The sequence below is a fragment of the Elgaria multicarinata genome, chromosome 5, assembly GCF_023053635.1.
Source record: "Elgaria multicarinata webbii isolate HBS135686 ecotype San Diego chromosome 5, rElgMul1.1.pri, whole genome shotgun sequence".
NCBI classification, from domain to species: domain Eukaryota; kingdom Metazoa; phylum Chordata; class Lepidosauria; order Squamata; family Anguidae; genus Elgaria; species Elgaria multicarinata.
This window is the reverse complement of record NC_086175.1, coordinates 100,592,156-100,620,044: the sequence shown is the minus strand read 5'-3', so window position 1 is coordinate 100,620,044 and position 27,889 is coordinate 100,592,156. Positions and strand designations below refer to the sequence as shown.

The window sequence follows — 27,889 nt, the reverse complement described above, 5'->3', positions numbered from 1 at the left end:
CTTCACGCCAGTTAACCTCGAAGTAAATGGGCTGGTCTCGAAGATAAAGACAGCATGTAACGAAAACAGCGCTATTTTTCTAGCTGTCCTGGGAGTGCAAAAGATGAAGTTCGCGAAGGAAATATGAGCGAGAAAGGAAGCGAACTGGAAAAGGACAAAGGAGCCGAGGAGGGAAAAGCATGGGGCGGAGTAATGGGAGGAGTAGAGTGGGGATGGAGGGGTGGTTAGGAGAAGGAGGGATGTGAAAGGGTAGGTGGAGGGGGGGGGATGGACGGGGGAGAAAAAGGGGGGCCGGACAGTTTTTCTGGGACTCTGTTGGCGGCGACTGTGGGGGGTCTGGGGCGCTGTAACCAGAAACCAGACGCCCTCGTCGGTAACGGAGGAGGGGGCCAAGCAAGAAGGGAGCAGCGCGACTTGACGGTGAGTAGGGGGGATCGGGGCTCTTCTCGTGCCAAGCAGAGCGCCATGGAGATCCCCGTTGTGTAAGCGCGGGGTCCCCGCCTCTTGGATTGGGGAGCCGGCTGCCCTGGGCGCGCCCTCGCTCTTGCGGGGCCTCCCCTCCGCCGAAGGAGAAGTCGCTTTGTCTCCATGCCGGCGGCGATGGGGCGGCGGGCAAACCGAGCGAAGGCGCACTCCGGCGGGCACAAGCCGCCAGCGGAGACGAGCGCCGCACGCCGCCTGCTGCCGCCCGGAGGGAAGCCGGAGAGAGAAACTGGGCAGAAATCCCTGGGCGCCGAACCGACTGAGCCTTGGCAGCGGGGAAATCGCGGGCTCTCGGGATCCTCGGTGCAGCGGATCCGGCGCAAAGACAGCTGGGAATGAGCTGTCTTTGCGCAGGATCGGCTCAACACAGGGTGATGTGTCGGAAGCATCCCGGGAGGAGTCTCGAGCCCGCAAGCGACAGGATCTCCTCTTCGCTTGGGGCGCTGTGAACCGGAGACAAGAACGCGGGCAGAGTTTCCAGTCATCGCCCGAGCGCAGTGCAAATCTTCGGTTGCAGTGCCAGGGCAAATGAGAAAAGGAAACTTGGTTGTCTGAATCCATCCTTCAGGCCTAGTTAATGTTACCAGCCATAAGAACAGCCATGCTGAAACAGACCAAGAGTCCGTTTAGGCCAGCATTCTGTTCCCACAGTAGCCGACCAGCTGCCCGTGGGAACCCACAAGCAGAAAGTGAGTGCATCAGCACCCTGCTGCCCATGGTCCCCAGCAACTGCATATAGCCACGAGGACTGGCAGCCATTGATAGCCTCCCCCTCCAGGAATTCCCCTCCCTTTTTAAAGCCATCCAAACTGGTGGCCATCACTATGTCTTGTGATAGCAAACTCCATAGTTTCTGCACATTCACACTTGCTTACACACAAGCGTGTGTGAGGGTGCAACCCCATGTCAAATGGGAATGGGTGAATGAAGCCAACCACATGGAGAGAGAAAAACTAACGGTCTTAAGGTACCTTAAAAATTAGCAACTCTTATCACGGCGTAAGAAAGCTTATTATGCCATCATAAATGTGTTAGTCTGTGCCACAAGACTCTACAAACAAGTAGGAGACCCACACTATTTAGTCCTCCCCATATGGGTATTCTATACACACGTACACATTGTGAGAATTCTAATCTGGGTCAGTGGTCTACCGAAGAAACCGTGGTATCATTTATTCTGGCTTAGTTGATCCCGATCAAAAGGGCAGGGTTTGTACATTTCTGTCCTTATACAAAAACTATAAAGTGATCCCAATCAAGCATTTTAGAGGCCCATTAATTTAAAAAGGAGAACTAAGCATGTGTGTACTTTTCTAAAGTTAAAGTCAATTGATTTTTAAAAGTGCTTACATTTGGCTCGATGGTACTTCTGATTGATTGGCGGTTGGGAATCTTGCTCTCAGCATCCACTCAGGAGAGGGAGGAGGCAGCAAGCCGCAGCACAATTTGGCTGGTCCTCACTAAATGCCTGAAAATGTTGAACTGCACATATAGGACTTTTTTTCTGTCTCAGCACACATAGAATTGCACCTTAAGAGCACTAAGAATCCTGCCTTGATGGGTTTTTAAAAATAAATAAACAAATAAAAGCATGACTTAGAATGCACCCAACAATCTCCCATGCCTACACTTTGCAAGGGATGTCAGTAGCGGTAGGCAAGCTGTTTTTCAGGGAAGCTCGCCTTCCATTATCTATCTTTTCATCAGTGGACCCTCATAAGCTTTGGAGGAACCTCTGGTTTCCCTGTCCACAGTTGAAAATCTACTCCTATATATAACTGGTTGAAGCTCTTGAAATGTCAGGGAAATGCTGAAATAACATGTTGTTTTTCAGCTGAAATTGTTTTGTGCAGAAAGTTGCTCCTCCCAATTTATCAACGCTTTCTGAAAGTTCCCCACAAGACACAGATTAAATCCTCCTAAAATGCCATAAGACGATAATATGGGCATGACCCAAAGCTCTTCAGCAATGATAGGCTACCTAGTGCCCTTTGTGTGTTTTGGACTACCACTCCCATCATCCCTGTCCATTAGCAGAGGCTGATGGTGCTTGTAGTCCAAAACATCTGGAGGGACTCAGGTGTCCTCCCCTTGATCTATAGGGTTCCAGAGCACAAATGGAATTCTGAATACATAAAAGTTTTGTTTTTCCTTTGATTTTGGGGACTGCTTTGTATGTCAACAGGGTATTCCCATCATGTGCATGCAACATCTCCCAAATTATAGAAGAGAATAAGACAACTCCAAGCATGCAAAATTTTCTGGTTGATTGCTTAAAGTTGTCTTTAGATATATGTTGTCTCTGTGTGTACTGTCTGTTTGTGGGTTTTTATGAAACGGTTTTTAAAGTTTGTGTACTGTATTTTTTATCTTTTTTAATCTTTGTAAACTGTCCAGAGAGCTTCAGCTTTGGGGCAGTACGGAGATGATGATGATGATGATGATGATGATGATGATGATGATGATAATGATAATTCTGTGCATGTCACATAGGTTGGTGCAGCGTGTATACATATATAAACTCTTTTGTGTTCTTTTCTTCTTTTGCAGGTGCCTGGCATGTCCCGGCTGCTCCACCCCAGCACGCTCTGACCATGAGCATCAATTCCTCCCTCGGCAACAAGAACACCACTGGGAACTTTACGCTGCTGGAAGACGGAGCAGGCAGAGTGACGGAGTCCATCGCTCTCATTGTCATTGCCATTTTCGTCTGCTTAGGGAACCTGGTGATTGTCCTCACCCTTTACAAGAAGTCGTACCTCCTCACGCTCAGCAACAAGTTCGTTTTCAGCCTGACTCTGTCCAACTTCCTGCTTTCTGTGCTGGTGCTGCCTTTCGTCGTGACCAGCTCCATCCGGCGGGAATGGATCTTCGGCGTTGTTTGGTGCAACTTCTCCGCCCTGCTCTATATGCTCATCAGCTCGGCCAGTATGCTCACCCTTGGACTGATTGCTATCGACCGGTACGCCCTCTTTTCATTATGAACTAGAAGTGGCTGAGCAGCAAACAAATACAAAATGTCAGAACATATACCAGAATTATATGTGCATGGGCACAGAAAGATGCTGTGTTTATTTATTATTACAATTATTTATTGCATTTATATCCTGCCTTTTTTCCTCCAAGGAACCCAAGGTGGTGTACATAATTCTCCTCCTCTCCATATTATCCTCACAACAACAACCCTGTGAGGTAGGTTGGGCTGAGAGTCTGTGACTGGCCCAAAGTCACCCAGTGGGTTTCCATGGCCAAGTGAGGACTAGAACCCGGATCTCCCGACCCTCAGTCTAACACCTTAGCCACTACACCACACTGGCTCTACGTGTTCCAAGTCATATGGTATGATGATGTCCTTGAGCTGAGAATCATGGGAGTGGTTATGCATTAGCAAAGAATGGTCAAACAGAAGTTTCCTCAGTGCTAAAGTGCAGCTCAATTCCATGCCCATCTGCTCAGAAGTAGACACTGGGGACATGGGGGAAGAAAGGAGGCTTTCTTCAGAGTTAAGCTGGGAAAGCCTGTTCTTGTCTCTGATCACCCACCACCAACATGTGGCCCCCAACAGATCATCCACAAGGGAATGTGGTCCTCAACCAAAAAAAGTTTGCCCACCGCTCCTGCCCTAAGGGATGCCACCTCTCTCCAAGTCTCTTGACCAAACAGGATTCAACTATGTAGTTCTAGCATTTTGTTATTTGAGGAAATCAAAACAGGGAAATCATGGGGCTGCCTGCCTGGGTCACAAACCTTGGGTGCTTTCAGACCGATGCCTGTGAGCAATACTAATCAAAAGACATGATGTAGAGATGTCAGAGGAATCTGGTTTGGGGGTGAAGCTTGGCGTGTTTTCACCAGCTCGGCTCCATGGATGCCAGCTCACAGATCCCTGAGCTGGCTCATGGTTTTCCACCCTTTTGTGTGTGTGTAAATCATGATTTTGTGCAAATGTGGATTTGTGCAAATTCACATTTGCACAAAATCACAGGTGGGGAAATTTATGGACATTGTGATTTGCACAAGTTTGCAGGATTAAACAGCACATTTAAATGCAGGCATAAATGATTGTTTAGCCCTGCAATTTTGTGCAAATTACAATTTCTGTAAATATTCCCACCCACAATTTTGCGCAAAATCGTGGCATATATATATATATATATATATATATATATATATATATATATATATATATAAATAAATAAATGCAAGCTCTCACGGGTGCCCATGGACCATTTGGCAGCTTGTCCCATGTGCCTGCCAAGGTCAGGCAACTGGTTGGAGTCCAGCAAGCAAAGCGCAAACAGGACACAAAGGAGTTTGCCCATCCCTAACATGATGCAGCTATTCCATTTTTTTGTTCTTTAACGGATCTTTTCATGGAAAGAAAAAAGACAGAAGAAACAGTGGGAAAGCATTGGAGGGTTACAAGTGGAAGATGTCATTTGCAGCCTTCATACAATTCTTTGAAGACATGGCAAATTGCACGATGAAAGCCTCATCTGGAAGCACCCTGGATGACGTACAAAACATCCCCATTGCACGTTGTAATACTTGTAACATTGGACTTTCCAGGAAGCTTTTATCAATGCCGTCACCATGCCTCATTCACAGAATATTACAGGGTGTCCAGATGGCATCATCGTTCATCCATAACCCTCCCGTGTGTTCCCATTGCTTCTTCAGTCTTTTTACTAAACACAGAAAATCCATCAAAACAAAAAGATGGAAGAGCTGCACAATGCCTTCTGAATTGCTAATGCTAGGAGCCCTCCGTCCGGAAGCACCCAGCAAATTCAACGTAAGGAATGTCTATTTACAGACAAACGTGAAGTTCACTGATGAATATTCACCCCCCCTCCCCATTCCCATAACCAGGACATGGAAACAGCTGAATTGGGAAAACAGAGCAGGACAGGCAAAGATTGCCAAAGGATAGCTGGGTGCAGTGTGAAAAGAATAGGAGTAAAGTGCAAATAAGGACAAATTTCTAGTGGCTTATTTTTGTTATTACATTGAGTAAAGATGTACTACATTTATTACATTGTGCCTAATGGTTTACATCATAGAAATCAGCTGATGCTCTAACATGGCTAATTACCAACAGCACCAGCATGATGTAGTTGGTTAGAGACTGGGATTCAAGAGATCTGAGTTCATGTCCCCAATCATCCATGAAGCTCCCCAGGCAGTTTTGGGCTCTTCTTTAGCCTCATCAGTTCCTGACCTTTGAGCTCCAAACTCTGTACAATACTTGTTAATACTTTGTCGGGTCTCTATGTAGACTTCCCCCACTTTGCTGAGTGTTGGGATGCATTTCAAATAACCCCTGAGTGAGGTTTCAGAAAGACAAACCCTTTTCCCCTACTTAGTGAATATGTCCTGATACCGCAGAATCCTTCTCTGATATTTTTCAGGTACTATGCTGTCCTGTACCCAATGGTTTACCCAATGAAGATTACTGGGAACCGAGCTGTTGTCGCCCTTGTGTACGTGTGGCTGCATTCTCTCATTGGATGCCTTCCTCCACTCTTCGGCTGGTCTTCCCTAGAGTTCGATCAGTTCAAGTGGATGTGTGTGGCTGCGTGGCATAAGCAGGCAGGTTACACTGCCTTCTGGCAGATCTGGTGTGCGTTGCTGCCTTTCATCGTCATGATGATTTGCTACGGATTCATATTCCGCGTGGCTAGGATTAAAGCAAGGAAAATCCACTGTGGGAGCGTGGTCATTGCCGAGGAAGATACTCAAAGGAACGGGAGGAAGAACTCCAGCACTTCAACTTCCTCATCAGGCAGTCGAAGGAACGCTTTCCAGGGGGTTGTTTATTCTGCCAATCAGTGCAAAGCTTTGATCACGATCTTGGTTGTGATTGGTGCTTTTGTCATCACGTGGGGGCCTTACATGGTGGTCATTACCTCCGAGGCACTTTGGGGGAAAAACAGCATTTCCCCAGCTTTGGAGACATTAGCGACCTGGCTGTCCTTTACAAGTGCTATTTGCCACCCTTTGATTTACGGACTCTGGAATAAAACAGTACGCAAGGAGTTGCTGGGAATGTGTTTTGGAGACCGGTACTACAGAGAATCCTTTGTTCAGCGACAGAGGACATCCAGATTATTTAGTATTTCTAATAGGATCACAGGTAATAGAAGCCCGGCTTTCTTTTATCTGTTCCAGGTTGTAATGCAAGGCTGCCCGACCTCTTTCAGCCCAAGGGCCAAATTCAATTCTGTAGAAGCTCTTGGGGCCCAAAGAGGTGGGATCTAAATAGCAAAAACACCAGCCTATTTTAGCTTAAAATTCTTACAGACATTAACTAAATCTTAGGGGAGGCTTTTTGACCTGTTTAGAGAGAGAGAAAGAGTGTGTGTGTGTGTGTGTGTGTAAACTGCACAAAAGCCAATCCCCAAACAATCAGCAGTCAGGGAAAGGGGATAAGGACAGCCCTAAAAGGCTTGGGATCTCATACTTGAGAGAGTGCCTCTCCCTATAAATGCCTGCCTGAGATGTGAGATCTGGGGAGGAGCCCTCATCTGCGTCCCACCAACGTGTGACAAACTTTATGGTGGGACATGGGAGAGGGCTTTCACTGGGCGCGTTCGGACAGTTATCGAGGGGGTACTCCCCACACAACATGATTATAATCAAACATGGTGTGGATTAAGGCAGCGTCAAGCTATTAGTCAATGCTGTGTTTGACTAACACATCCCCCACCCTCTTCTCTCCCTCAGTCCTCCTGCTGGTATCCCATCAGTCATTGCGAGTTCTGCTGGCTGAACTAGAGCAGCAACTACTGCTTTAGTCACTCTTGCCAGGGGACTCTGTAATTGCCAAAAATAAGCAACTGTGTGCAACGAAATAGTCAACGGTGCCCAAAAGATGACACAATAACCAACAGTTGTTCAAATAATCAACTCTGCACAGTGTTGGTTATTTTGGCTGAATAACCAACCATGGCGTGAAAAAGTCCCTACAGATGACGCAATAACCAACTGTTGACTATTTAACCCACCATTGGTTATCGTGTCATCCATACCCAGTCTCTGTTTTGGTATCCTGGTTGTGGAATACTCTCCCCTTGGAGGCCTCATTTTGGTACTAAGTTTAAACTTGGCTTTTTATCAAAGCTTTTGAGAGCTAAATTTGCCTAAAGCTGCAAATAGTTTTAATTGCTTTTATTGCTTTTAAATTTCCAGTGGTTTTAGCTTATTAATGGTTTAATACATTTTTAGCTGCGTGCATCATTTATTGTTTTTATCTGTATGCTGCACTGAGATCCCAATGATATAGGGTGGGATACAACTGTTTTAATAAATAAATATATCTGGGAAAGGCTGGAAGGCTGGTTTGAGACCCCAGGCAGGCTGGATTTAGATCACAGGCCTGAGGTTCAAGACCTGTGTGGCAATGAGACTAAATAGGTAAGCACCCTAACGTGGTATTTTCAAGTTATGCAATCACCACTTGCTCACATTGACAGGAAAACATTCCCATCCCATTGCATAACACTTCCCACTACACAACTAAAAGGGAGAGTGAGCATTGCCCTGCCTTTGGTTTCTCCTATGGCGACAGTATCTCTAGCCTATGAAGTTTAACTCTTCAGTATGCAAATTCACTTGTGGTGGTATTTCGATTCTTTCCCGGTATAGATGCTGCAAATCCAGCCATTGGCTAAATCGAGCATTTTTATCAAAAGCAGTGAGAGAGTTTGGAGGGTGATTTGGTGAGATCTCCAGTCAAGTGTGGTTTGCTAACGCTGGAACTCTTTTTGCAGATTTGGGACTATCTCCACATCTCACAGCTCTCATGGCAGGGGAGCGGACTTTAGGACACAGCAGCAGCACCGGAGATACAGGCTTCAGCTGCTCTCAGGATTCAGGTAAGTCCTTCCGTATGAGTTCACTTACATTGAACTAGAGCCAGCAGTGTGACGCGACTGCTAAAAAAGCGAATGCAGTCTGAGGCTGCATTAACAGAAGCGTTGTGTCCAGACCTCGGGAAGTAATTGCTCCACTCTGCTCTGCGCTAGTAAGGATGCATTTGGAGTACTGCCTCCAGTTCTGGGAACCATGGTTTAAGAAAGACATTGGCAAACTGCCGTGTGTACAGAGGATAGCACGCAGGACAGGGAGAGGTCTGGAAGCCAAGTCCTTTGAGGGATGGTTGAAGGAGGTGGCTATGTTTTGCCTGGGGAAGGGAAGATTAAGGGGAAACATGGTAGCGGTCTTCATATATCTGACGGGCTGTCACATAGAAAATGGAGCAGATTTGTTTTCTATTGCTCCAGCCGGCAGAACTAGAACTAATGGGTGGAGATTGCAGGGAAGCAGATATGTATAGTCAGAAGATTATAAAGGCTTTGAGTTCAATTGGACTTACTGTTATAGACATAGGACTTACTGGTATGGGCTTAAGTGGTACTGGACTTTCAGTTGCAGTCACACCGTGTAGTATGGATGTCACTGATACTAGAACTAGGGCTGCAACCCTATGCACATCAAAGAAGTTCCTCTGAGCGTATTATTTCAAATCGGTGCGCATCAGTTCATCTGACAGATTCACGTCACTTACTGATGAAGACCAGAACAATATGTTATACTGGCAAACTCATTTCCTAAAAACACCTGCAGGTTAATACAAATGTTGGAGAAGCGGGGGACATCTGCAGGCTAGGACTAGGGGTGGGCTGGAATCAAAGATGAAAGGTACTGAACTGTTTCTGTACTCCCTGATTCCCCCTCCCCACCGCAAATGCCACCTAAGTCATTTCCCCCACAGTTAGATGACTTCTAGTCTCAGGAATAGTGCTTTTTTGTTTTTTAAAGGCCGAGGTGACACAATTGCAAGGAAGAATAGGCAGGGGAACGGTCAAGTACTGCTCCTACCTGCCTGTTCTCTAGGAAATCCTTCTCCCACTCACCCTGGCCATGTATTAGCACTAGAGGGAGACTTCCAGATTTTAGAAATTTATCATTTAAAACAAAACAAAACCAACAACCCTTAAATTAGCATTGCTGGCTGGGGATGATGGAAGTTTTAGCCCAACACATCTGGAGGGAACCAGGTTAAGAATGGTTGCTTTAAACTGACAGATGTTTGCCTGGGTTCTAGACTAGGATGCTTCCATAACTTAGTAGAGGCTGGTGGCTCTAATGTCAGTGGGGCAGTGAATCTGTTCTGGGTTTCAGTCAGAAGGTGAACCTTGGAGAGCTCCTTTAGAGTTCTGACTGAAACCCAGAGCGGATTTACTGCCCCACTGACATCAGTGCCACCAGCTGACACTGACTAACTGTCCTCCTTAACTATGGTCTCCGTTTAGGAACTGACATCATGCTACTTGAAGACTATAGTTCTGATGGCGTTCATCACCCCCATTGTGTGTATCCCCACCGACGGAGGAGTTCTGTGACATTTGAAGATGAAGTGGAACAAATTAAAGGTGCGCTGAGGCCGGGAATGTGAACGCTGAGCTTCCTCTTAATGGAACTCTGTCGATAAAGAGTCATTCTATTTTGGTTGCTTATTTTAATATACAGCACTAGGCGCAATGCAGGAGTTAAAAACTAGTCAAACCTCTCCTGAAACAGTTTACAGCTAAGAAAGACATGATCTAACAGGCGGGATGGGGGAGTGGGTTTGGTGAAAACAAAAGGATTTATTTACTACATTTGCTTTCCAGCCATTGCACAATAAGATGTACAACACTTGGGTATGTTTGTATTGTATAAGGAGTGGGATGAACATGGGTCATTCCATGCCAAATCAACAAACACGGATTGCATCATAATGATGGATTTATTTATTTTTTAAAAAAGGTTTGTAATGAATAGTTAGCATGGTGAACTAGACTAGGTTGCAGAGACTCAGACAAGATTCCTCAGCTAAGAAAGGAAGGAAATTAAGAAATGACACACAGAGGACCTTGGGAAATGGAAGTAAAATTTAAGAAAGATAGGATTAGAACGCCATTTTAAAAATAGGAGGACCGATAGGTTTGGATTGTGAGTACAGAGTTAGAAGGATAAGTGAAGACAGTAACAAAATTAAGGGGGAACCTAAGCTCAGCAAATTGTTTAAGGGCAATTTTCAGAAGTGCTGCAACAGAAGTTAGAGAAAAGAGACAGAGGTGGGAAATCTCTTTTAGCCCAGTTTCAGAGAAGCTGTTAGGTATCACATTCAGTGGTGGAGGTGGAGGCAAAGGGAGCAGGGCCACCCCACCCCACCCCACCCCCCCATATATTTTGGCTTAAAATTTTGTCAGGAGAGGCAAAACCTTTTAGAAAAGGGGCGGGGACTACCATAAAAAAACTACACAAAAGCTGTGAAACCACCAAATTATTGGTGGGTGGAGCCAAGGAAAAGGGGGCGTGGCCACATGGAGGGTCAAATTTGCCCCCCTCCAAGGCCTGAGGTTCCCCACCCCATACTTGGACTGGGCTTGGCTAGCTGTCGGGACAGGAGGAGCAGGGCTTTTCATAAAGGTATTCTTCCTGTTACATATATTTTTTGTTTAAATTGAAATTACCTGTCTTTTCCATTAGGGTCAGATTTTGTTCCTATTGCTGGTAGCTTCTGAGACCAGCATACTTTAGTTTAAGCCTATGGATGGGTGATATGTTTGTTAAGTTAGAAGTGACTAATATATAAGGTGCCTGAAAGCACACAACTACCCAACACACTAGTGAAGAGAGATGATCAACAAGAAACCCATTTAGCCTTTTCATAACTTTTGTATAATTGTAAATAAATGGGTTTCTTGTTGATCATCTCTCTTCACTAGTGTGTTGGGTAGTTGCGTGCTTTCAGGCATCTTATATATTAGTCATTTAAAAACTACTGCCTTCTATTTATTTGTTAAGTTATAAGTATCACATGTATGCTGGCTCAGCTCCCCATTTTATTAGATTTAAAATTGTCATGTTATTCCAAGTTGAATCCTCGAAACTAAAGTGTAAATAAATAAATACTCCCTGAAGTATTGCTCTCCTATAAAAGATGTCTATAATAACCAAATATATGCATCTATATGGTAATAGTATGCTAAGTTCCCTCTCTGATTTTTTCTATTCAGAATCAGCAAAGAGCTCTGTTCTTCACGTAAAAGCTGACGTTCATAAGTCTCTGGACAGTTATGCTTCCAGCTTGGCCAAAGCTATTGAGGCGGATGTGAGAATCACCTTGTTCGGAGGAGACGCTTTGCCTGGCTCTTTGTTTCCAGTGCGAACTGTGGCAGGCAGCAACGCCTGTGCGCGGCGTGGCGGCAGGAGCCACGCGGGTCAGAGACTACAGCTACAAAGCATCGAGGAAGGGAACACTTAAAACCCCTGCAACAGGGAGCAGACAAAACCACTAAGGACAATACAGGCCTGTTCTTTTTCTAAAGGAAAACAAAACAGCCTCCAGTGCATTAGTCAAGGACTTTGAAAACACCCGAAGACGTGTCTTAACAGTGTTAGAATTTGTGTGTATATATAAAATATGTACCTCACCCTGTCAGGCAGGGGCAGACAACAGGCAGGCTGCACACCGTCTCTTGGCCTTAAGTGCCGCTCCCGCCGCTGCCAAATTTGCAGCAGCAAAACAATTGCCGGTTGGCTACCAAATTTTGGTGGCAAACCATGATGGGGGCCTAAAAAGGCCAAATTTATCTTTAAAGCCTTGCTTTAAAGCTACGTTTGGCCTTTTTTTTGGCCAGCGTTGTGGTTTGCTGCTGAAATACGGTAGCAAAACATTAATCCTTTTGCTGCTGCTGCCCCCTAAATTTGGGGGTACAACCCCCCAGGGGGTTCTCGGGAGTTAAAATTGTCCTCTGGAGTCCCCAAAGTTACCCACCCCTGCGGTAGGATAGAGTTAGGGCCACCATGTATGTGCCTGAATGCTGAGCAAAAGGGAAATTGGGAGTGGAGAAGCATCTGCTCACAACTTCCATGATAAACTGCAGGTTGTTTTCCTGTTTTTAGTAGCACGGGTTTCCTTGAAGGATCCTTTTCCTACTTGTTTCCTTTTAACTCTAGCCACAGATGCAATCAGTTTTCAAGATAGCTTCCCTCCCTCCTCTCCCCACTTAGATAAATGTTACAATGTCCTCCACATGCTCCTAGAAAACAATACAATGAAGAAAAAAACGTTGCCTTAATAGAACAAATGTCAAATTCTCAGTAATGGCTTCCATGCTAGGCCTTTAGTGTAGAATTGCCATGTTTCATTTGCTCACTTTTTGTGGGGTGTCTGCATTATGATGTCATTCAATCATTGTCATCCTGTATTTTCCCTGTGGTTCTCCTTTCTTTTGTGAGGCTGCAGAAAGTTCAACTTTTTTTTTTTTTAGAATAGGAGTGCAACCTCCACAGGTGTATAGGTGTCCCTATAGCACTCTTCCATCTTTTTTAAAGGGTGGGCTTTGGTGTGGGCAAGGACACATTGACCACTGAACCTATCACGACTCAACACTCTATAATCTTTGTTGTGTGAGCCATTTAAAAAAATAACGTTAACAGTTAAAACTATTAAGCATGTTGCTCTAATGGTACTGGGGTGGGTGGGAATCATTTAAAAACAAATAGTCATTGGCCCCATTCAGAAGATACTTTAAACCGTGGCATTAACCATGGTGGTTAAGTCAGAAAGCCAGGCCGTGTTCAGAAGACATCTTAAACCATGGCTTTAACCATGGTGAGCAAGACTTTTTGCTTTATTCACCATGGTTAAAGCTGTGGCTTAAGGTGTCTTCTGAACACGGCCTGGCTTTCTGACTTAACCACCATGGTTAAAGCCATGGTTTAAGGTGTCTTCTGAATGGGGCCAGTATGGCGTTATAACACACATATATACCATCATTAAAAAAAATGATATAGCAATGACACTCTTTCATTTAAGTGGTATTTTATTAATACTTTAATATTTTTAAAATTTGGGAAAGCATTTTAGCCCTAAAAGCTTGATTAAAAAATAAATCAACAATTCGATAAAATTGTGTCCATTGCAAGGGTGATAGTGAATGGGTGCAAAGCTTCAAATGGCTAGCCTCAGCAGCTATGTCATGACCACTGGTGTACAGAGAAAAAGCGCAGAACCCCCAGTGGTGTGGAAGGTCAACTGCAATTCCACTTGTTTTTTTTGGTTTTTTAATTCCACTTGTAGTTTGCAGTGGAAGAACAATGATTGGGTTGTGCTAGGAGCTGCCCACTTGGAAGCAGCCTTGGTATATCATAATGAAGAAATGGAAAAGAAGTAATTTATATAAGTATCAAGGATTAGTTCCTTACCGAGTTGGGAAGGAAAATAAAGCATGAGGTTTCACAGTTGGATAGAAGTGCCCAAAGTATAGTCTTCCTTTCATGCCACCTGTTGCCCTCTAAATGTTTTGGACTACAACTCCTGACTATTGCCCATGCTGGCTGGGGCTTATGGTAACTGTAGTTCAAAATATGTGGTGAGCACCAGGTTGCTTACCCCTGCTTTAATGAGGAGTACCATGGGTTTAAAGAATACACAATATTTGAATGAGTTCTTCCATGCAATTGATTTAATTTCAATCTAAGCTATGCATCAAGGTTTTCCTGAACTAATAACTAATAACATAAACTGAAAGTTTGAAGCACAAGCCTGGAATTCATTCAGACATATTGGCTGGGTTCAGACAACATGATAACCAGTGGTGGTTTAAATAATTGATGTTTGGTTATTTAACCCACCATGGATTATTGTGTTGTGTGGAGGGAGTTTTATAACCAACGATTGATTATTTGGCCGAATTAACCAATGCAAATAACCAACGCTGTGCACAGTTGGCTATATGAACCACCATTGGTTATTGTGTTGTGTGGAGGGCACCATTGGTTATTTATTTGGCCACCATTGGTTATTTCATCAGCCACAGAGTTGCAAGGCAAGAGTGGTCAAAGCAGTGGGTGCTACTCTAGTCCAGCTGGCAGGATAGATTTTTAGCAGCAATGGCTGATGGGATACTAGTGGGAGCACTGAGGGGGGAGAGGGGGCTGGGGATGAGTGAGTCAACTCAGCATGGACTAAGAGTCAATTCAACGCTGATCCTAATCTACACCACGATTGATTAATGGCATGTTGTGTGGGGAGCAACCACCTAGATAAACAACTGTGTAGTTGATTATTACCCCACCATTGACTATCATGTTGTCTCAGGCCATTCATATGCCATCAAGCTGATGCAAGTGTTCAATTGTTCATGGTACGGATGTTTATGGGAACCTATCGATCTCTGATTTTTAAGAGGTTTTGTTTTAGAGATTGCAAAAAAACGTGAAAACTTGAATCCAGTGAAACTAGGGGCAATTTATTATATCCCTAAGTAGCTATCTTTGTAGCTTCAGGCTTTGGCAAAGTTTAATCAAAGGTGAGCCTTATATCTGAATGTGACAAAATATATTCAAAAGTCTTAAAGAAAGCCAATGCTATTCTAACCCAACAGGGCTATTGTGATAGGAGTCAGCATTTTGCACAGACCCTTTCCCTAACCATTTACCCAAAATTATGTTTACAACATTGCAACTGTGCTAATAACAGCCTTGAAACATTTTAATGTACTGTGTGTAATGTGTGTAAAGAGCAGCTCTTAATAACTTTGGTAAGTGTTTAAACACTTCTGTTAATGTCTTTTTCTTTTTTACAGAAAAATGATACTTTTTATATTTGCTTTTCCTCTTCCACTGTTGTAAATTGAGAACAGCCATACTTTCCAAATATAATGGAATCAGCTTCAGATCAGTACCAGCTGGAGGTTCCCATGGCTGGCAACTAAAAATAGTACAAGCATGAATGATGCAAAATCACTTTGGGGGAAGAGTATCCTAACAGCTCCTGCCAATGGCTTAGCATCTTGCAATGTCTCCATGCTATTGTCACATCTATGATGTGTCCTCAAGGTACTGCCACCAGCCTTCACAGACTTCAGGCCATCCCCGGTCAAGTTTATGCCCCATGTTAAGAAAACAAAAGTATTTTCAAGAGGTCGATACGCCTTTTTTTCTATTTTTCAAAGAAAAGTTCTTAGTTAATAATTGGACTGTTGATACTGGCTATACTTTTACAGTGGAAGGTATAGATAAGGCAGTGAGCTACACTGCAACCCACAGCCCACCGTGGCTTGTAGAGGCCACGGTGGGCTGTGGTGCATGCAGTTTTTGAACTTTCAACCTGCGGCTTGTCTTGTCATCCAAACCTGGACAGAGTGAGTTTTGCAAGGGTTAAACAGCCCTCATAAACCCTAGAACAGCCCATAGATTATGGAAGGGTTGTTTAACCCTTGCACAATGCACACTGCCTGGGTTTGAACAACATGACAAGCCATGGTTGAATATTCCAAATGGCTACTGGCATATGCCACAGCCTGCCATAGCTTAAATAAACCATGATGGCTTATTTGATTGTGCAAAACAATCCTCCATGTTTGCCATTATAATGGAAAAAATTTCGGGGAGTGTTAATGGTACCCTGTTATTGAGGACAAAATTAAGTTACTGAAAGGATGTTCTCATAAAAAGTCTTGCATGTTCATTTTGTATGTCCTTCCCAAGTGTTAGAAAGGATACATGATTTCCTATATTAACGTTTGAAAAATAAATATGTATGAAAACTGTGGAATTTTGTTTCCAATCTCAAAGAAAACCTCAGGGGAGAAAAGGTAATACATAGATTATGGGTTGTTTCCACCTGCAGTTGTGACCGTTCAGCAGAGTTCTGTTCAGGATGCTCCTGCTAGTGGAAACAGGGGAAGTAAATTTGGGAGCAGTGGAGATCAAGGGCTACAGGAAGAGAGGGAACAAATTAAAATCATCACCTGAATTCCACTAACAGCATTGCTCTGCTGATTCTGAAGTCTTCCACAGGCAAAAGGAGACCTTCCATTCATGGGAGACAAAGTCTGGATCCAATCCCTTGTCCAAATACCAATTCTAAACTAAGTCTGCTTAGATGGCTCAAAATCACAGTATGTTTGCCCAATTTCCTGCAGCTCAAATTGAGATGAAATTATTTACTTATAGAATCAAGGTAATAGAACCATCTATTGTATTTATTCTCTAACAACCGGTTGATTTTTTTTAGGGTTTTATTAGTGTTTGTGTTTTGTATTTTTATTTGCAAACCGCTTTATGATTGTAAAGAACGGTACATAAATTCAATAAATAAAACATGTAAATAAATAAATTGGGAGCCCCACAAAGTTCAGTGGAACTTACTCCTAAGTAAGCATACAGTATTGCAGTCTTAATTACAAATTGTGCCCCAGATTGGCATTCTGTAACTTATTATACTGCTGTGATCTATAGAAATCATGTATCATGTGCAAAACAAGCCAGTGGTAATTTAATAGCAATGCCACATCACTTCTCAGTACAATAATCTACATATGGAGCACTTACCTGATGTGCAGAACAATCCTTTACAAACATTTCACATGACTTCACAGAATTTTGCTCACAAAACAGGCATAGCCATCACATTAGAAAGGAAACAGCCATAAAAATAATAAATCATATGTGTGTTCTGTTTTGTGGAATAAAAAAAGGTGGTCCACCAAACCCCAGCCATTTTCAAGTGATCTGCAAAAAAAAAAAAAAAATTAGGGTAGGCAACCTTTGGCTTTCTAATGTTTGACTCCAGTTCCCATCATTACTGACTGTTGGCCAGTAATCTAGGGCTGATGGGAATTGGGAATCCCAACATCTGGAGGGCCACAGGTTTCCTATCCTCAGACTAACAGATTGACAGAGCAATCCTATACATGCCTACTGAGGGATGCGTGTTTATATATAAGTGCGTGTGAGTGTATAATTTATATAAATAAATACTTTGTTTTCCAGGATAATCTCCAGAAGACCGATCTAATGATAAACCAGTCTTACCCAATGGTGTGCCCTCCAGATGTGTCAGACTACAGCTCCCATCACCCCCAGCCATGTTGTGGATTATGGGGCCTGTAGTCCAAAACTTCCGGAGGACGCCAGGTTGGGGAGGACTCCTATATATACCGCGCTACCTGCTCACTCCGCCTTGTTTGACCTCATCTCCTGCTCTCGCTCTCCGTCCTCCCTTTTTTTTTTTTTTTTAACTCCCAACTTGTCCAAAGTCGTCCTTCCGTGCCAGCGCGTGGAGCATTTCAGTCTGGACCTATTGGCTGCCTCTTCGTCCAATAGCGCTTCAACTCCACGGCCTCTTCCTCTCCTGGATTGGGTAGAACACGCGCGGAGAAACTCCATTGGCGTCCGCTCCGCGCTTTGAAGCGAAAAATCCTACGTCGTGATGGTGTAAGGAGTGGGCGGGATCTTGCCTATTCTTCGTGGTGGTTGGCTCCGCAGGCAGAGACCACCCTGGGATTGGCAGCTTCGTGAATCTGGGTGCGCGGGGGGGCGATCCCGGTCGCGGCTCGGCTCCTCCCTTCCCTTTCACCGGGTTAATGAGAAGTGAATGCAAAGTGAGGCTTAGGGCTCGCCGATGGAGAAAGTGTTGTGCGCTGCGCATGGTGAGGAGTGGGCAGGGAGACCGATGCGGTGAAGACTGACCAACAACAGAAGTTGGCTGTGCTCCTGGGAGTGGCTGGGTTGGTATTTGGGGGCGTGGGGGTGGGAGTGGGTGAGGCTCAGCCTGCCTGCCTTCCTGCCTTCTCACATCGCCCAAAAAGGGCACTCAATTTGCACAAAGCCTGTATGCGCTGATTTATATGTATAGATGCAAATTTGGAAACAATTACTGTGATTAAAATAGAAATACAAGACATCTTACCATAGGCAAGAAGACAGACCAAGTGCCCTTTGCTCCCTCTGCTGTCCAGGTGCTAACCGTTGATGGGCAACTTCTTAGGGATTTTGGGAATGCTGGGAATTGTAGGGCTTTTTTCTGCAAAGGGTTGTGCCCTAAATCTGTTTGCACCATAAATGCTAGGAGCTGAAGGATTCATTTCTGTTTAAACAGAGAAACGTAAGTAGCTGTCTTATACCGAGTCAGACCATTGATCCATCTAGCCCAGTATTTTCAACACTGGCTGGCAGCGGCTCTTGAAGCTTTCAGGCAGGATTCTTTCCTTGCTCTAACTGGAGAAGCCGGGGGTTGAACCTGGGACCTGCTACATGCAAAGCAGGTGCTCTGTCACAATGAGTTACAGCCTCCATAGGGTGTAATCCATAGCTCTATCACAATGAGCTATGGATTGTGCCCTAAGCTGAATACTTCAAATAGGGGTCTATCCTTAGGCCTTCAAGTAGTCAACTGCCCTTTGTAAAATAGGACAGCCGGGCACCCAACCTTTTCCTCCTCCAAGTGAAAGTTTTGGATTTCAGCTGCCATCAGCCGTAGCCAGCATTGCCAATGGTCAGGAATACTGGGAGTTGTAGTCCAAAATGCCTGGAGAGCACCAGCTTTGAGAAGGCTGCCCTCATTGTTGCCCGTGGCCTCCCTGCTGCTTTCAAAGAGGGCAGGGATGTAGAGGGGAAGATGGCGGTGGCAGCTGTAGAAATGCCTGGGAAAAGAGCCAGGTGTTGCTGTGTTTTGGAAAGGGCTGCAGGTCCCAGGTTCAATCCATGGTATCTCCATGTAGGGCTAGGAAAGGATTCTGTCCAAAACTCTGAAGAACTGCTGCTAGTCAGTTTTGATGATACTGAGGAAGATGGGCCAATGGTCTGACTTCTTCCTATGTTCCTGCACTTTTATTTACAAGTGTGTACCGCTCTCAGGTTAAGGTGCTTGGGGTTGTAAATTGGGCAGGCCCAAGACACATTCTGCCTGAGGCAGACTAGTAAATGCCCCCACCAGCCCATGTCAAAGGAACATAGTAACTGAGGTCAGTCAAGTTGTTGTGGCACCTGAGGCAGAAAATCCTGGAAGGGCTCAACCCATTCCTAGCAATAAAATATAATAATATGGTAATCATTATCATAAAAATAACTTGCTGTCCTTCCTTGATTCCCAAAACCACCTGATTGAAGTGGCCTCCTCATTCTGCCTAGTGGTAGCTTACTTGGGAGTAAGCTTGCTTCCAGACAGAGCTTTTATTGCACTATCAACCTGTCCCCTTCATGGAATTTTATCGGGGGTCTAGACAGCATCGTCTTCCACTTGGAATCCTCCTGTGATTTCCTGCCATTCTTCTAACCTTTTTTCCTACATCAGAATAACTCTTAAGGAGAAAAAGAATGGAATAGTTGTACAATGCCTTCTAATTGGTAGCGTTAGGAGCACTCTGCCTGGAAGCACCCCTTAGTCCTATTGAACTCAGTGGGGCTTATTTTGGAGTAGACAGGTATAGAAATTGTACTGCGGCTGGTGCACTCTGCTCGCTTCCCCACTAACCTGCAGACTGGGCAATTAACGAAGCTTTATGAAATAGTTTGCAGTGTTGACAAAGGGGATTTTTACCTATTTGGAAAAAAAACATGGGGTTAAGCTCCTATGTGGGGCAGAACCCACATGCAGTATTGTAGAACTTCAGTGGTCCTTTTTGCTCAAAAATGTTAAAGGGGAATGGGGAAAGGGCCACAGATGTATATGCCTCCAAAAGGCACAGAAAGGTCTCACTGCTTGCAACACTGGGGAGGCTGACGTTTGGCCAATCCAACTCTCTCAGACTAATCTACTTCTCAGGGCTCTAGTGAAGGTAAATGAGGAAGGGTGAGATGAAAATGTAACAAAATGTAATCATTGTGAGAGGTCTGGGTCAGATGAGGTTTTGACTTGGCTGACTGAGCCTTCTTGTTGATTTTCTCTTCATCTCTGTCTCTCGCTTTCTTCCTGCACAGGGCATCCTTGCTTTTTGAAGACCGGTATCCGGGATGGCCCAAACAAAGGCAAAAGTTTTTATGTGTGTGGAATCCAAAGCCAGCAACCATGTGGATTTGCACTCCCCACAGAGTAGGTTGGACGCTTTTCTTTAAAAGCCTAAGCTCTGGGAATTTCTACCTGCTTGCCTAGACCACTCATGTTAAAGTAAAAAAATGCTGCCATTCATAATTGCACAGTAAAATCTTTTTTTAATGTAAAATTTCATGTCTTCAATTCAGAATTGAAATGTATTTATTTATATATATATATATATATATATATATATATATATATACACATACATACATACACATACACATTAGCTCCTGATTAGTGTTTAGGGGAGGGCTCTTAGTTATCATATGAAAATAGATTTGTGTGCTATAATAACTTCTTTGAGGATGGCAGGGGGATTGCTTTGCTCACAGTGTTTATTGCCTTCCATAGTTGGGATCAGGCGATAATATTTTTGCTCCACTCTGTTGAGAGAATAGTAGAATATGGGCATTTAATTTTTGCTGAAAGCCTTTCAGTAACACTTAAATGTTCTTACTTATTGTGAATAACCATTTTCCTTTCCACAGGCTTTGCCCTTCTCATTGCTTGGTGCATGAAGAGTACATTGTGGACCTGCAAGTTTTGCTAAAGCAACAGAAGGTGGATACGTACAAGTATGTTTTCTGAAGAACTCTTGACATTTTGACATTATTATGGCAGGGATGGGGGGCTCAGATATTAATAGCCAGCCTGACACTCCGTGTTTTGTTTCATTTTGTTCACTAGGCTGTTCTATCGATGCAGTCAAGCTAAACTGGAAGGAAAGAAGTGGTGTGGAAGTGTCCCATGGCAGGTACAAATACTTCATGGCTCCTTAAGCATTATATTTTGCCAGCCATTGGCATCATTGAGCTTTTGGAGTGTGGCTTGGTTAGCTGAGGTGCAATTCTTCATTGCGATCTGAACTACCAATCTTAGAAAACACAGGGCCATATCCAAGAGGGCCCCTGTGCTTCTACTGATTGTCTTGTGCCAACAGGAACTGCTGCTACTGCAACAGGGTTTTAGTAGTCCTAAAAGCAACCGCCGAGATGAGTAGAAACATTCATTTCCAGATCAAGACAGGCCAGCAGAGCACCTTTCTGTGAGCTTTGTTGGCCTGCACCATTCTGGAAATAAGCATTTCCTGTCGTTTTGGGTTGTTCATAGACCTGCTAAACCAGCCATTTCTCACACTGGCATATGGACGCAATAGGATACTGCCCCAAGACTAATGATGGTAATTTCCATAGAGGAATGTGTTTTTAGGGTCAAGATTCACAGTGTATTCTGCTTTGCAAGAAGGATCCACAGGTTCATTTTCACTCCCTGGCTCTTCCGAAAAGCTATTTTAAACTTTATTGGGGGCTTCTGTTGGGCATAAAGATTTCAAAGCCATATTGGTGTTCAGTGAAATTAGGTACCATAATATTTTGGAATCTTACTCCAGACAATCTTGGCACAGCCGAAGAAGTTAGTTAATCCTGAGCCTTCTGAACCATCAAGTTTCACTAAGGAATTTTAGGTTTAAGGATCTAGAATTAAGTATTGGTCTAGGTTGAATGTACTCTTCTAAAAGATCATTTTGGCTCTGCACTGAGGAAATTAGTTTTCATCTGTAGATTAAATATATTTAGCATAATTTAATACACATGTGTTTGACTTGCATCATTCTGGATCAAACAGTTTGGAATTTTTGGGCAAGGACTTGAGGTAACGGTGAAAGGAAAGAGTGGGAGGAAGAGTATTGGGTTTGGGTACGGTAACCAGTACTGGAAATACTGTCTATACAGTATATGTATACTGTACTGGGCTAAACTTTACTGTCCTGTACAGTTCCATCCTGTACAGGACAGTAAAGTTTAGCCCGGTACTGATGTATTTTCTGAATATTCAGTGGTTACAGAAAAATAGTTTGTTACTTGTTTCATGATTATAACAGTTAGAAACTTTGCAAAATTCATGGAAAATTAAGATCTTCTAGATGTCAATTTTTATGCTGTATATCAGTTCCTATGCAGAAGTACAGAGAAAACACAGCCTTAACATTCATGAGATCTAGTGATCTGGTAGATCTAAGGTTTCTCCTTGTATGTTTTATAGGACTCAAAAGCCACCAGACTGCCAACTAAAGCACAATCTCAGCACACTTTGGAATTGCTTCATGGTCATCAAGCTCAAAGAAATCCATTCAAAGTACTAAACAAGAATCATGAAACAGACTCATTGAGAGAAACAAAAGGCAGCGGGGACGGAAATTCAGCAAAAAAAGAAATGGAGAAAAGAGAGGCTCAAGACTCTGAAGGAAAGGATCGGCAGAAGTTATCATCTGAATCTATTAGGAATGAGCTCCCAGCAGCCATGAAGATCAAGAACAAACAGCCTGGAGAAAAATGTGCAAGTTCACACAGGGAAACCCAAACAAAATCAAGTGAGCCCACAACTGAAATGGGGGTGAAAATATCGTTGGATGCATACAAATGTAGTTCTAGAGAAAAGTATGAGATGCCCTCTGGTCGCACAGGACAGGATTCAGCTGTGAGGTCTACTGAACAGGGTTTGCCAAAAGGAGAGAGACCAAAGCAATCACTGCCAGGTTTCAGTAGCCAACCAGCAAGCGCAAAGCCCATTCATGAGGACCAGTGCCAAAAGGGAGGATCAGAAACCTGCAGGGACGAAAGAGTAACAATGAAATCAAGTGGCAGTTGGAGAACGGAAGAGTGTTTCCCAACGGTGCACCCTAAAGCAAACCTAGAGAAACTATCAACAGTAGTACAGACAGGAATAGCTCTGGAAGAGAGGATCTGTACCAGTAAAAATGTTTGTGGTGATGAGCACGATGTATCTGTGTCCTCCAAACCTCCCATTGGGCAGGGATCCATTTTCCAACAGGGAAACGATCACCATCAGAGGAATTTGTCTTCTGTGTCTCCGGAAACAACCTCCCTGCAGAGGGAAGAAAATGTGGATTCCCAAGCTCTTCACAGCCAACTTTCAGCTCAGCTGAAAGAGAAAAAGGTCTCTCTTGCTATTGCATGCTTGCTTGCTCTTCCTGTGTCTCTGAGCATCCCTTTTCAATGGGGCTGGAAAGTTTCCTGCGTCAAAATAGCAATGCTTGAGCCTTTGCAAATGACACTTGCTAATGCTCACAGAAGTCCACATTTCCAATCCCACCCACCCCTCGCTGTTTATTGTTTAGGGAATGGGTGTTGAACCTGACGGATGATGGATGTTGTCACTCAAAATAGGGCAGCAAGGTTACTAACAGGGACTGGCCGGCGAGATCACATTACGCCAGTCCTTTTCCAGCTTCATTGGCTGCCAGTCCAGGTCCGGGCCCAATTCAAAGTGCTGGTATTGACATTTAAAGCCCTAAACGGTTTGGGGCCAGGTTATCTGAAGGAACGCCTCCTCCCATATGTACCTACCCGGACCTTAAGATCATCTACAGGGGCCCTTCTCCGTGAGCCCCTGCCAAAGGAAGTGAGGCAGGTGGCTACTAGGAGGAGGGCTTTCTCCGCTGTGGCACCCTGGTTGTGGAACGAGCTCCCCAGAGAGGTCCGCCTGGCGCCTACACTGTACTGCTTTCGTCGCCAGCTGAAGACCTTTTTACTCACTCAGTATTTTAACACTTAATTTTAACTTAAATTTAAATTTTACTGTTTTAACTCTGTACTTTAATCTTATATCAACTTTGCTGTGTAGTTTTATCCTGGTTGCGCTTTTTATACTGTATTTCGTAATTGTGTTTTTAACCTGTTGGGTGTTTTATTGTGGTTTTAATTTTTGTGAACCACCCAGAGAGCTTCAGCTATTGGGCGGTATAAAAATGTAATAAATAAATAAATAAATAGTAGTCCAACAGAGTTGGAGGAGCCTGGCATCCTCCAACACTGTTGGACTACAACATCCATCAGGGTGGAAAAGGTTCAACACCCAGTCCCTAAACAATACACAGCGAGGGGAGGGTGGGATTGGAAATGTGGACTTCTGTGAGCATTAGCAATTGTCATAAAACACAGCTAAATTCTTATTATTATTGCTGCTGCTGCCGCTTGCTAGTCAATCCTATGTGACACTTAAATATTTTAAAGCTGCTGTGGAGCAAAAAAAAATATTATTATTAGGATGTTTTTTAGGATGTTTTAAAAAATATATATTATGTTTTAATTCAGTTTTATGTATTTTATCACTTATTGTTGTTCCCCACCTCGATCAAAATGGAGAGGTGGGTAAGAAATTATTATTATTATTATTATTATTATTATTATTATTATTATTATTATTATTATTATTATTATTATTAGATAAAGGGCACAAGCCTGTAACTAAGCAATAACATCTTCCCCTCCTTCCTCGTTGTCTCTAGAGAACTTTGAAACTGGTGAACGTGCAGGCTCTGCCAGATAAAGGCGAACGGTTATTAAAACAGGTGCATGACCTGGAAGCTGCACTTAGCTCTCTGAACCTGGAAGCAGAAGGAGGTGTAAAAGGAGGTAAAGCATTTTCATTCAGAATTGGGTAGGATTGTTCCCAGTGGACCTTGGATATTTCCTTTAAAGCTCTGACTGGTTCTGACCGAAACCCAGGCCCTTTCTACACCTAAGGATTATCACAGGCAAATAGAGGGATCGTCCCTGCCTGCTCCCGGGATCCCCTGTGTGTCCTTTGGATGCACAGGGACGATCCCAGGATATAGGGCTGGTGTAGACATGCCCCCAGAGTGGATTTACCGCCCCAGTGACATCAGAATATCAACCTCCACTGAATGTTCCAGATGTCTAAGGAAACATATTTTCTTCGTAACTGAGTATATGTGATTTTATTCTAGATCTCTTAGCAGCATAGCCAGTCACTTAAGCAGCCTCTTGGCTCAGAACTACTCAGGCCCCAAGACTTAGCCTGTCCCATCAACTGTCTCAACTCTCATAACTTACTTGTGCATCTCGCTGATTTTTTTAACCTGTTCCCAAGTTATGTTTGTCTGCATCTGCCATTGTGTGGCCCAATTTCTTGACAGACATCAATTTATTCTAATTACAAACTTGCTAGTGAGAGCACAGGCCCACGCGTACCTGTTTTAATGGGGGAGGGCTTGTTTGTTCAAGCATTTGTATCCCAGTCTTCTGGTCCACTCAGGGCACCTTCCAACAGTTTAAAATGACAGTTTCGTCAGATGATAGAAGTACCAATAAAGGAGACAGGGGCAGCAGTTAAAACCAAACCATGAGATCATTGTCTGCAGGGCCAGCATCAAAAGTAGCCGTAGTTGAGCACGTGCCGAGGACCCAACCCCCTAAGAGGGGCCCACTGATAAGAGCCCCCTGGACTTGTTGCTTCTGTTCACCATTAGACTGCTTGTTTACTTGCCTCTTTCTCTGGCCCGGAGAGGGACGGCGTAGCAGTAGATGCCACTGCCTTCTTGCTGGCAGGCAAGACAAGCAAGCAAGCAGCAGTGCTGAGAAAGAGGACGGGGAGCAATAGCAGCTGGTGGCAAGGGCTATGAGAGGACAAATTCACTGAGGGAGGAGGAGCCAATTTAGGGTGCCTTGCCAAAGCGCCCTCAAAAACCTGGAGCCGGCACTGACTGATTGCCTTGCGGAACAAAAGCCTTCCAGAATGAAAAGCTCTTTGACAATGGGTGAAAAACTGCAAGGGAAGGGCCAACAGTCATTCATAGGGTAAGGGTGTATCATAATTTGGGTGTGGCCCCGGAGAAGGCCTCTTTTGTCCTATCCATCCATGCTCCCACAATAAGCAGGTACATAAAGAAGGTCCTCTGTCTCAATTCTAGACAGAGGGCAAGATAATATAGGAGAAGGTGGTCCTTAAGATATCCTAGACTTAAGCCGTTTAGGACTTTAAAGGTAATTACCAATATTTTGAATGATACCTGGAGAAACATGGAAGCGATTACCTTGGGGGGTCATGGCCTCTCCCACACTAGAGGCATTCAAGAGGCAGCTGTACAACCATCTGTCAGGGATGCTTTAAGGTGGATTCCTGCATTGAGAAGGAGGTTGGACTCAATGGCCTTGTAGCCCCCTTCCAACTCTACTATTCTATGATTCTGTGAGCTTGGTTTCTCTTGCGATGGTGCTTCAGCACTCCGGTCTCTGTTAATATGCAAGACTCTGATCCTATTCTTTAGCCAGAAAAAGAGGAACATAGTCAAGAACTACTGTAGTATGGGCGTTTTGTTGGGTTCCCTACAAAAAGTTTCTCAAAAAGGGCAGGCACTTTAGACTTTCTGGGACTTGGCAGCCTACCTGCCCCTACCCAGTAGGTCAATAGTTATTCATTCTCTGTTTGAACTACTGTGGTATGGCCTTTGGAAACTAAGCTAATAGCCAGCAACGTTTTTGGACAGACCACTTACTGACTCTCATATTGGCAGAGGGGTGAGGGGTGAGCCCAGTTGCTGTGGGCGTCTGCGAAATCCTTCTTTGGTTCTAAACCATGCTATGCGTCTGTCTCTCTCTGAAACGTTGCAGTGCGTTTGTGTTCATCTTCCTCTGAACTGCATGCCCAAATTGTGTGAGACATCCCTTCCTCGACTGTGACACTTTAGACCACTGTTGGGGGAGTTGCACCTTTGAGTGCTCCCCAGTATAAAAACACCAAAAAGGTGAACAGGGGTTCAAGTCAATCTTCCATGCTGAAGTCTTCTTGATATGAGATCTTTCCACATGCAGAGAAGCATTTAAATATGCCATTCCCCCTCCCACACACACACACGCTCCCTACTTGCTGTCAGAACTTAGTCCCGTCAGAAAGGAAGGAACCACATCTGTATTTTCAGCTGGCGTTGGTGCAGCAGAAGGTTTGAGCAGTATGAGGAGTGCAGAGATACAGCGCAATCCATTCAGCAAGACCACTCTAGAGCAGCCATGCAGTGTGATGAGGAAAGGACCACACCCGTTCCAGGAGTATCGTGCAGCCAGCTCCTTAGAGATCCATCCTCCTTTGGGATCTAGACAGAACTGCAGTAATGCTTCCAGAGGTAAGAGTGGGGGAAGAGCTGTAACATTAGCAATTAATGGGACTTATGCACTTAGTAATGAAATGAGTAAAAACAACATGGTTTTCTTACGTGTCTCAGATGATATTATAAAGATTGTCCATTTTTTGGGCTCGTCTGTTTACTAGTGGGAAGGAAGAAGATGGCATACCATAAAATAAAATACATGTTTAGCTGTACTCTCATGTTTTAGAGAAAATGTTTTCCCATTGAGATGTTTAACTTGGTTCACTTGTTGACCATTCTGCCTTAACCATGACATCACACCTGCTTAGGGATCTGTGCTCATTGTCTGCCTTACTTGGTACTGTCTTCTAGAGGACTCCCATATGGAGGCCCTTTATGGAGGCCGGATGACTGAAGATCGTGTCCAGGCTGTGTACAATGCCACAAGTGATGCGATTAACCAGCTCCACAAAACCCTTGAATCTTGCCCCACGGAGAAGACAGTGGTTGAAGATCCACCTGAATTGAAGGTGAGCAGAGTGAAAGAAAACCCTTTGTGCAGCTTGCTTTCCTTATCATCTGGTCTCTCACCAACTTCACGTACCCTAAGAAGCACG

At 44.1% G+C, this 27,889-nt stretch overlaps 2 protein-coding genes across 2 annotated transcripts in view; both read left to right on the top strand.

Moving 5' to 3' along the window:
* The first annotated feature begins 334 nt into the window (after nt 1-334).
* GPR161 (G protein-coupled receptor 161) lies at nt 335-13,074 on the top strand. The gene is made up of 6 exons (XM_063127637.1): nt 335-420; nt 3,034-3,445; nt 5,895-6,619; nt 8,256-8,360; nt 9,801-9,920; nt 11,553-13,074. The coding sequence occupies exons 2-6, from the start codon at nt 3,078-3,080 to the stop codon at nt 11,798-11,800; spliced, it is 1,566 nt and encodes a 521-aa protein (XP_062983707.1). The 5' UTR covers nt 335-420; nt 3,034-3,077; the 3' UTR covers nt 11,801-13,074.
* Nucleotides 13,075-17,925: 4,851 nt separating this feature from the next.
* Nucleotides 17,926-27,889, top strand: part of TTF2 (transcription termination factor 2) — a 29,757-nt gene continuing 19,793 nt past the window's right edge. The window contains exons 1-8 of the mRNA XM_063126903.1: nt 17,926-17,978; nt 20,248-20,359; nt 20,854-20,940; nt 21,053-21,119; nt 22,409-23,323; nt 24,675-24,801; nt 27,108-27,308; nt 27,645-27,802. Of these exons, the coding sequence (XP_062982973.1) occupies nt 17,951-17,978; nt 20,248-20,359; nt 20,854-20,940; nt 21,053-21,119; nt 22,409-23,323; nt 24,675-24,801; nt 27,108-27,308; nt 27,645-27,802 (1,695 nt within the window). The 5' untranslated portion in view covers nt 17,926-17,950. The remainder of the gene's footprint in view (nt 17,979-20,247; nt 20,360-20,853; nt 20,941-21,052; nt 21,120-22,408; nt 23,324-24,674; nt 24,802-27,107; nt 27,309-27,644; nt 27,803-27,889) is intronic.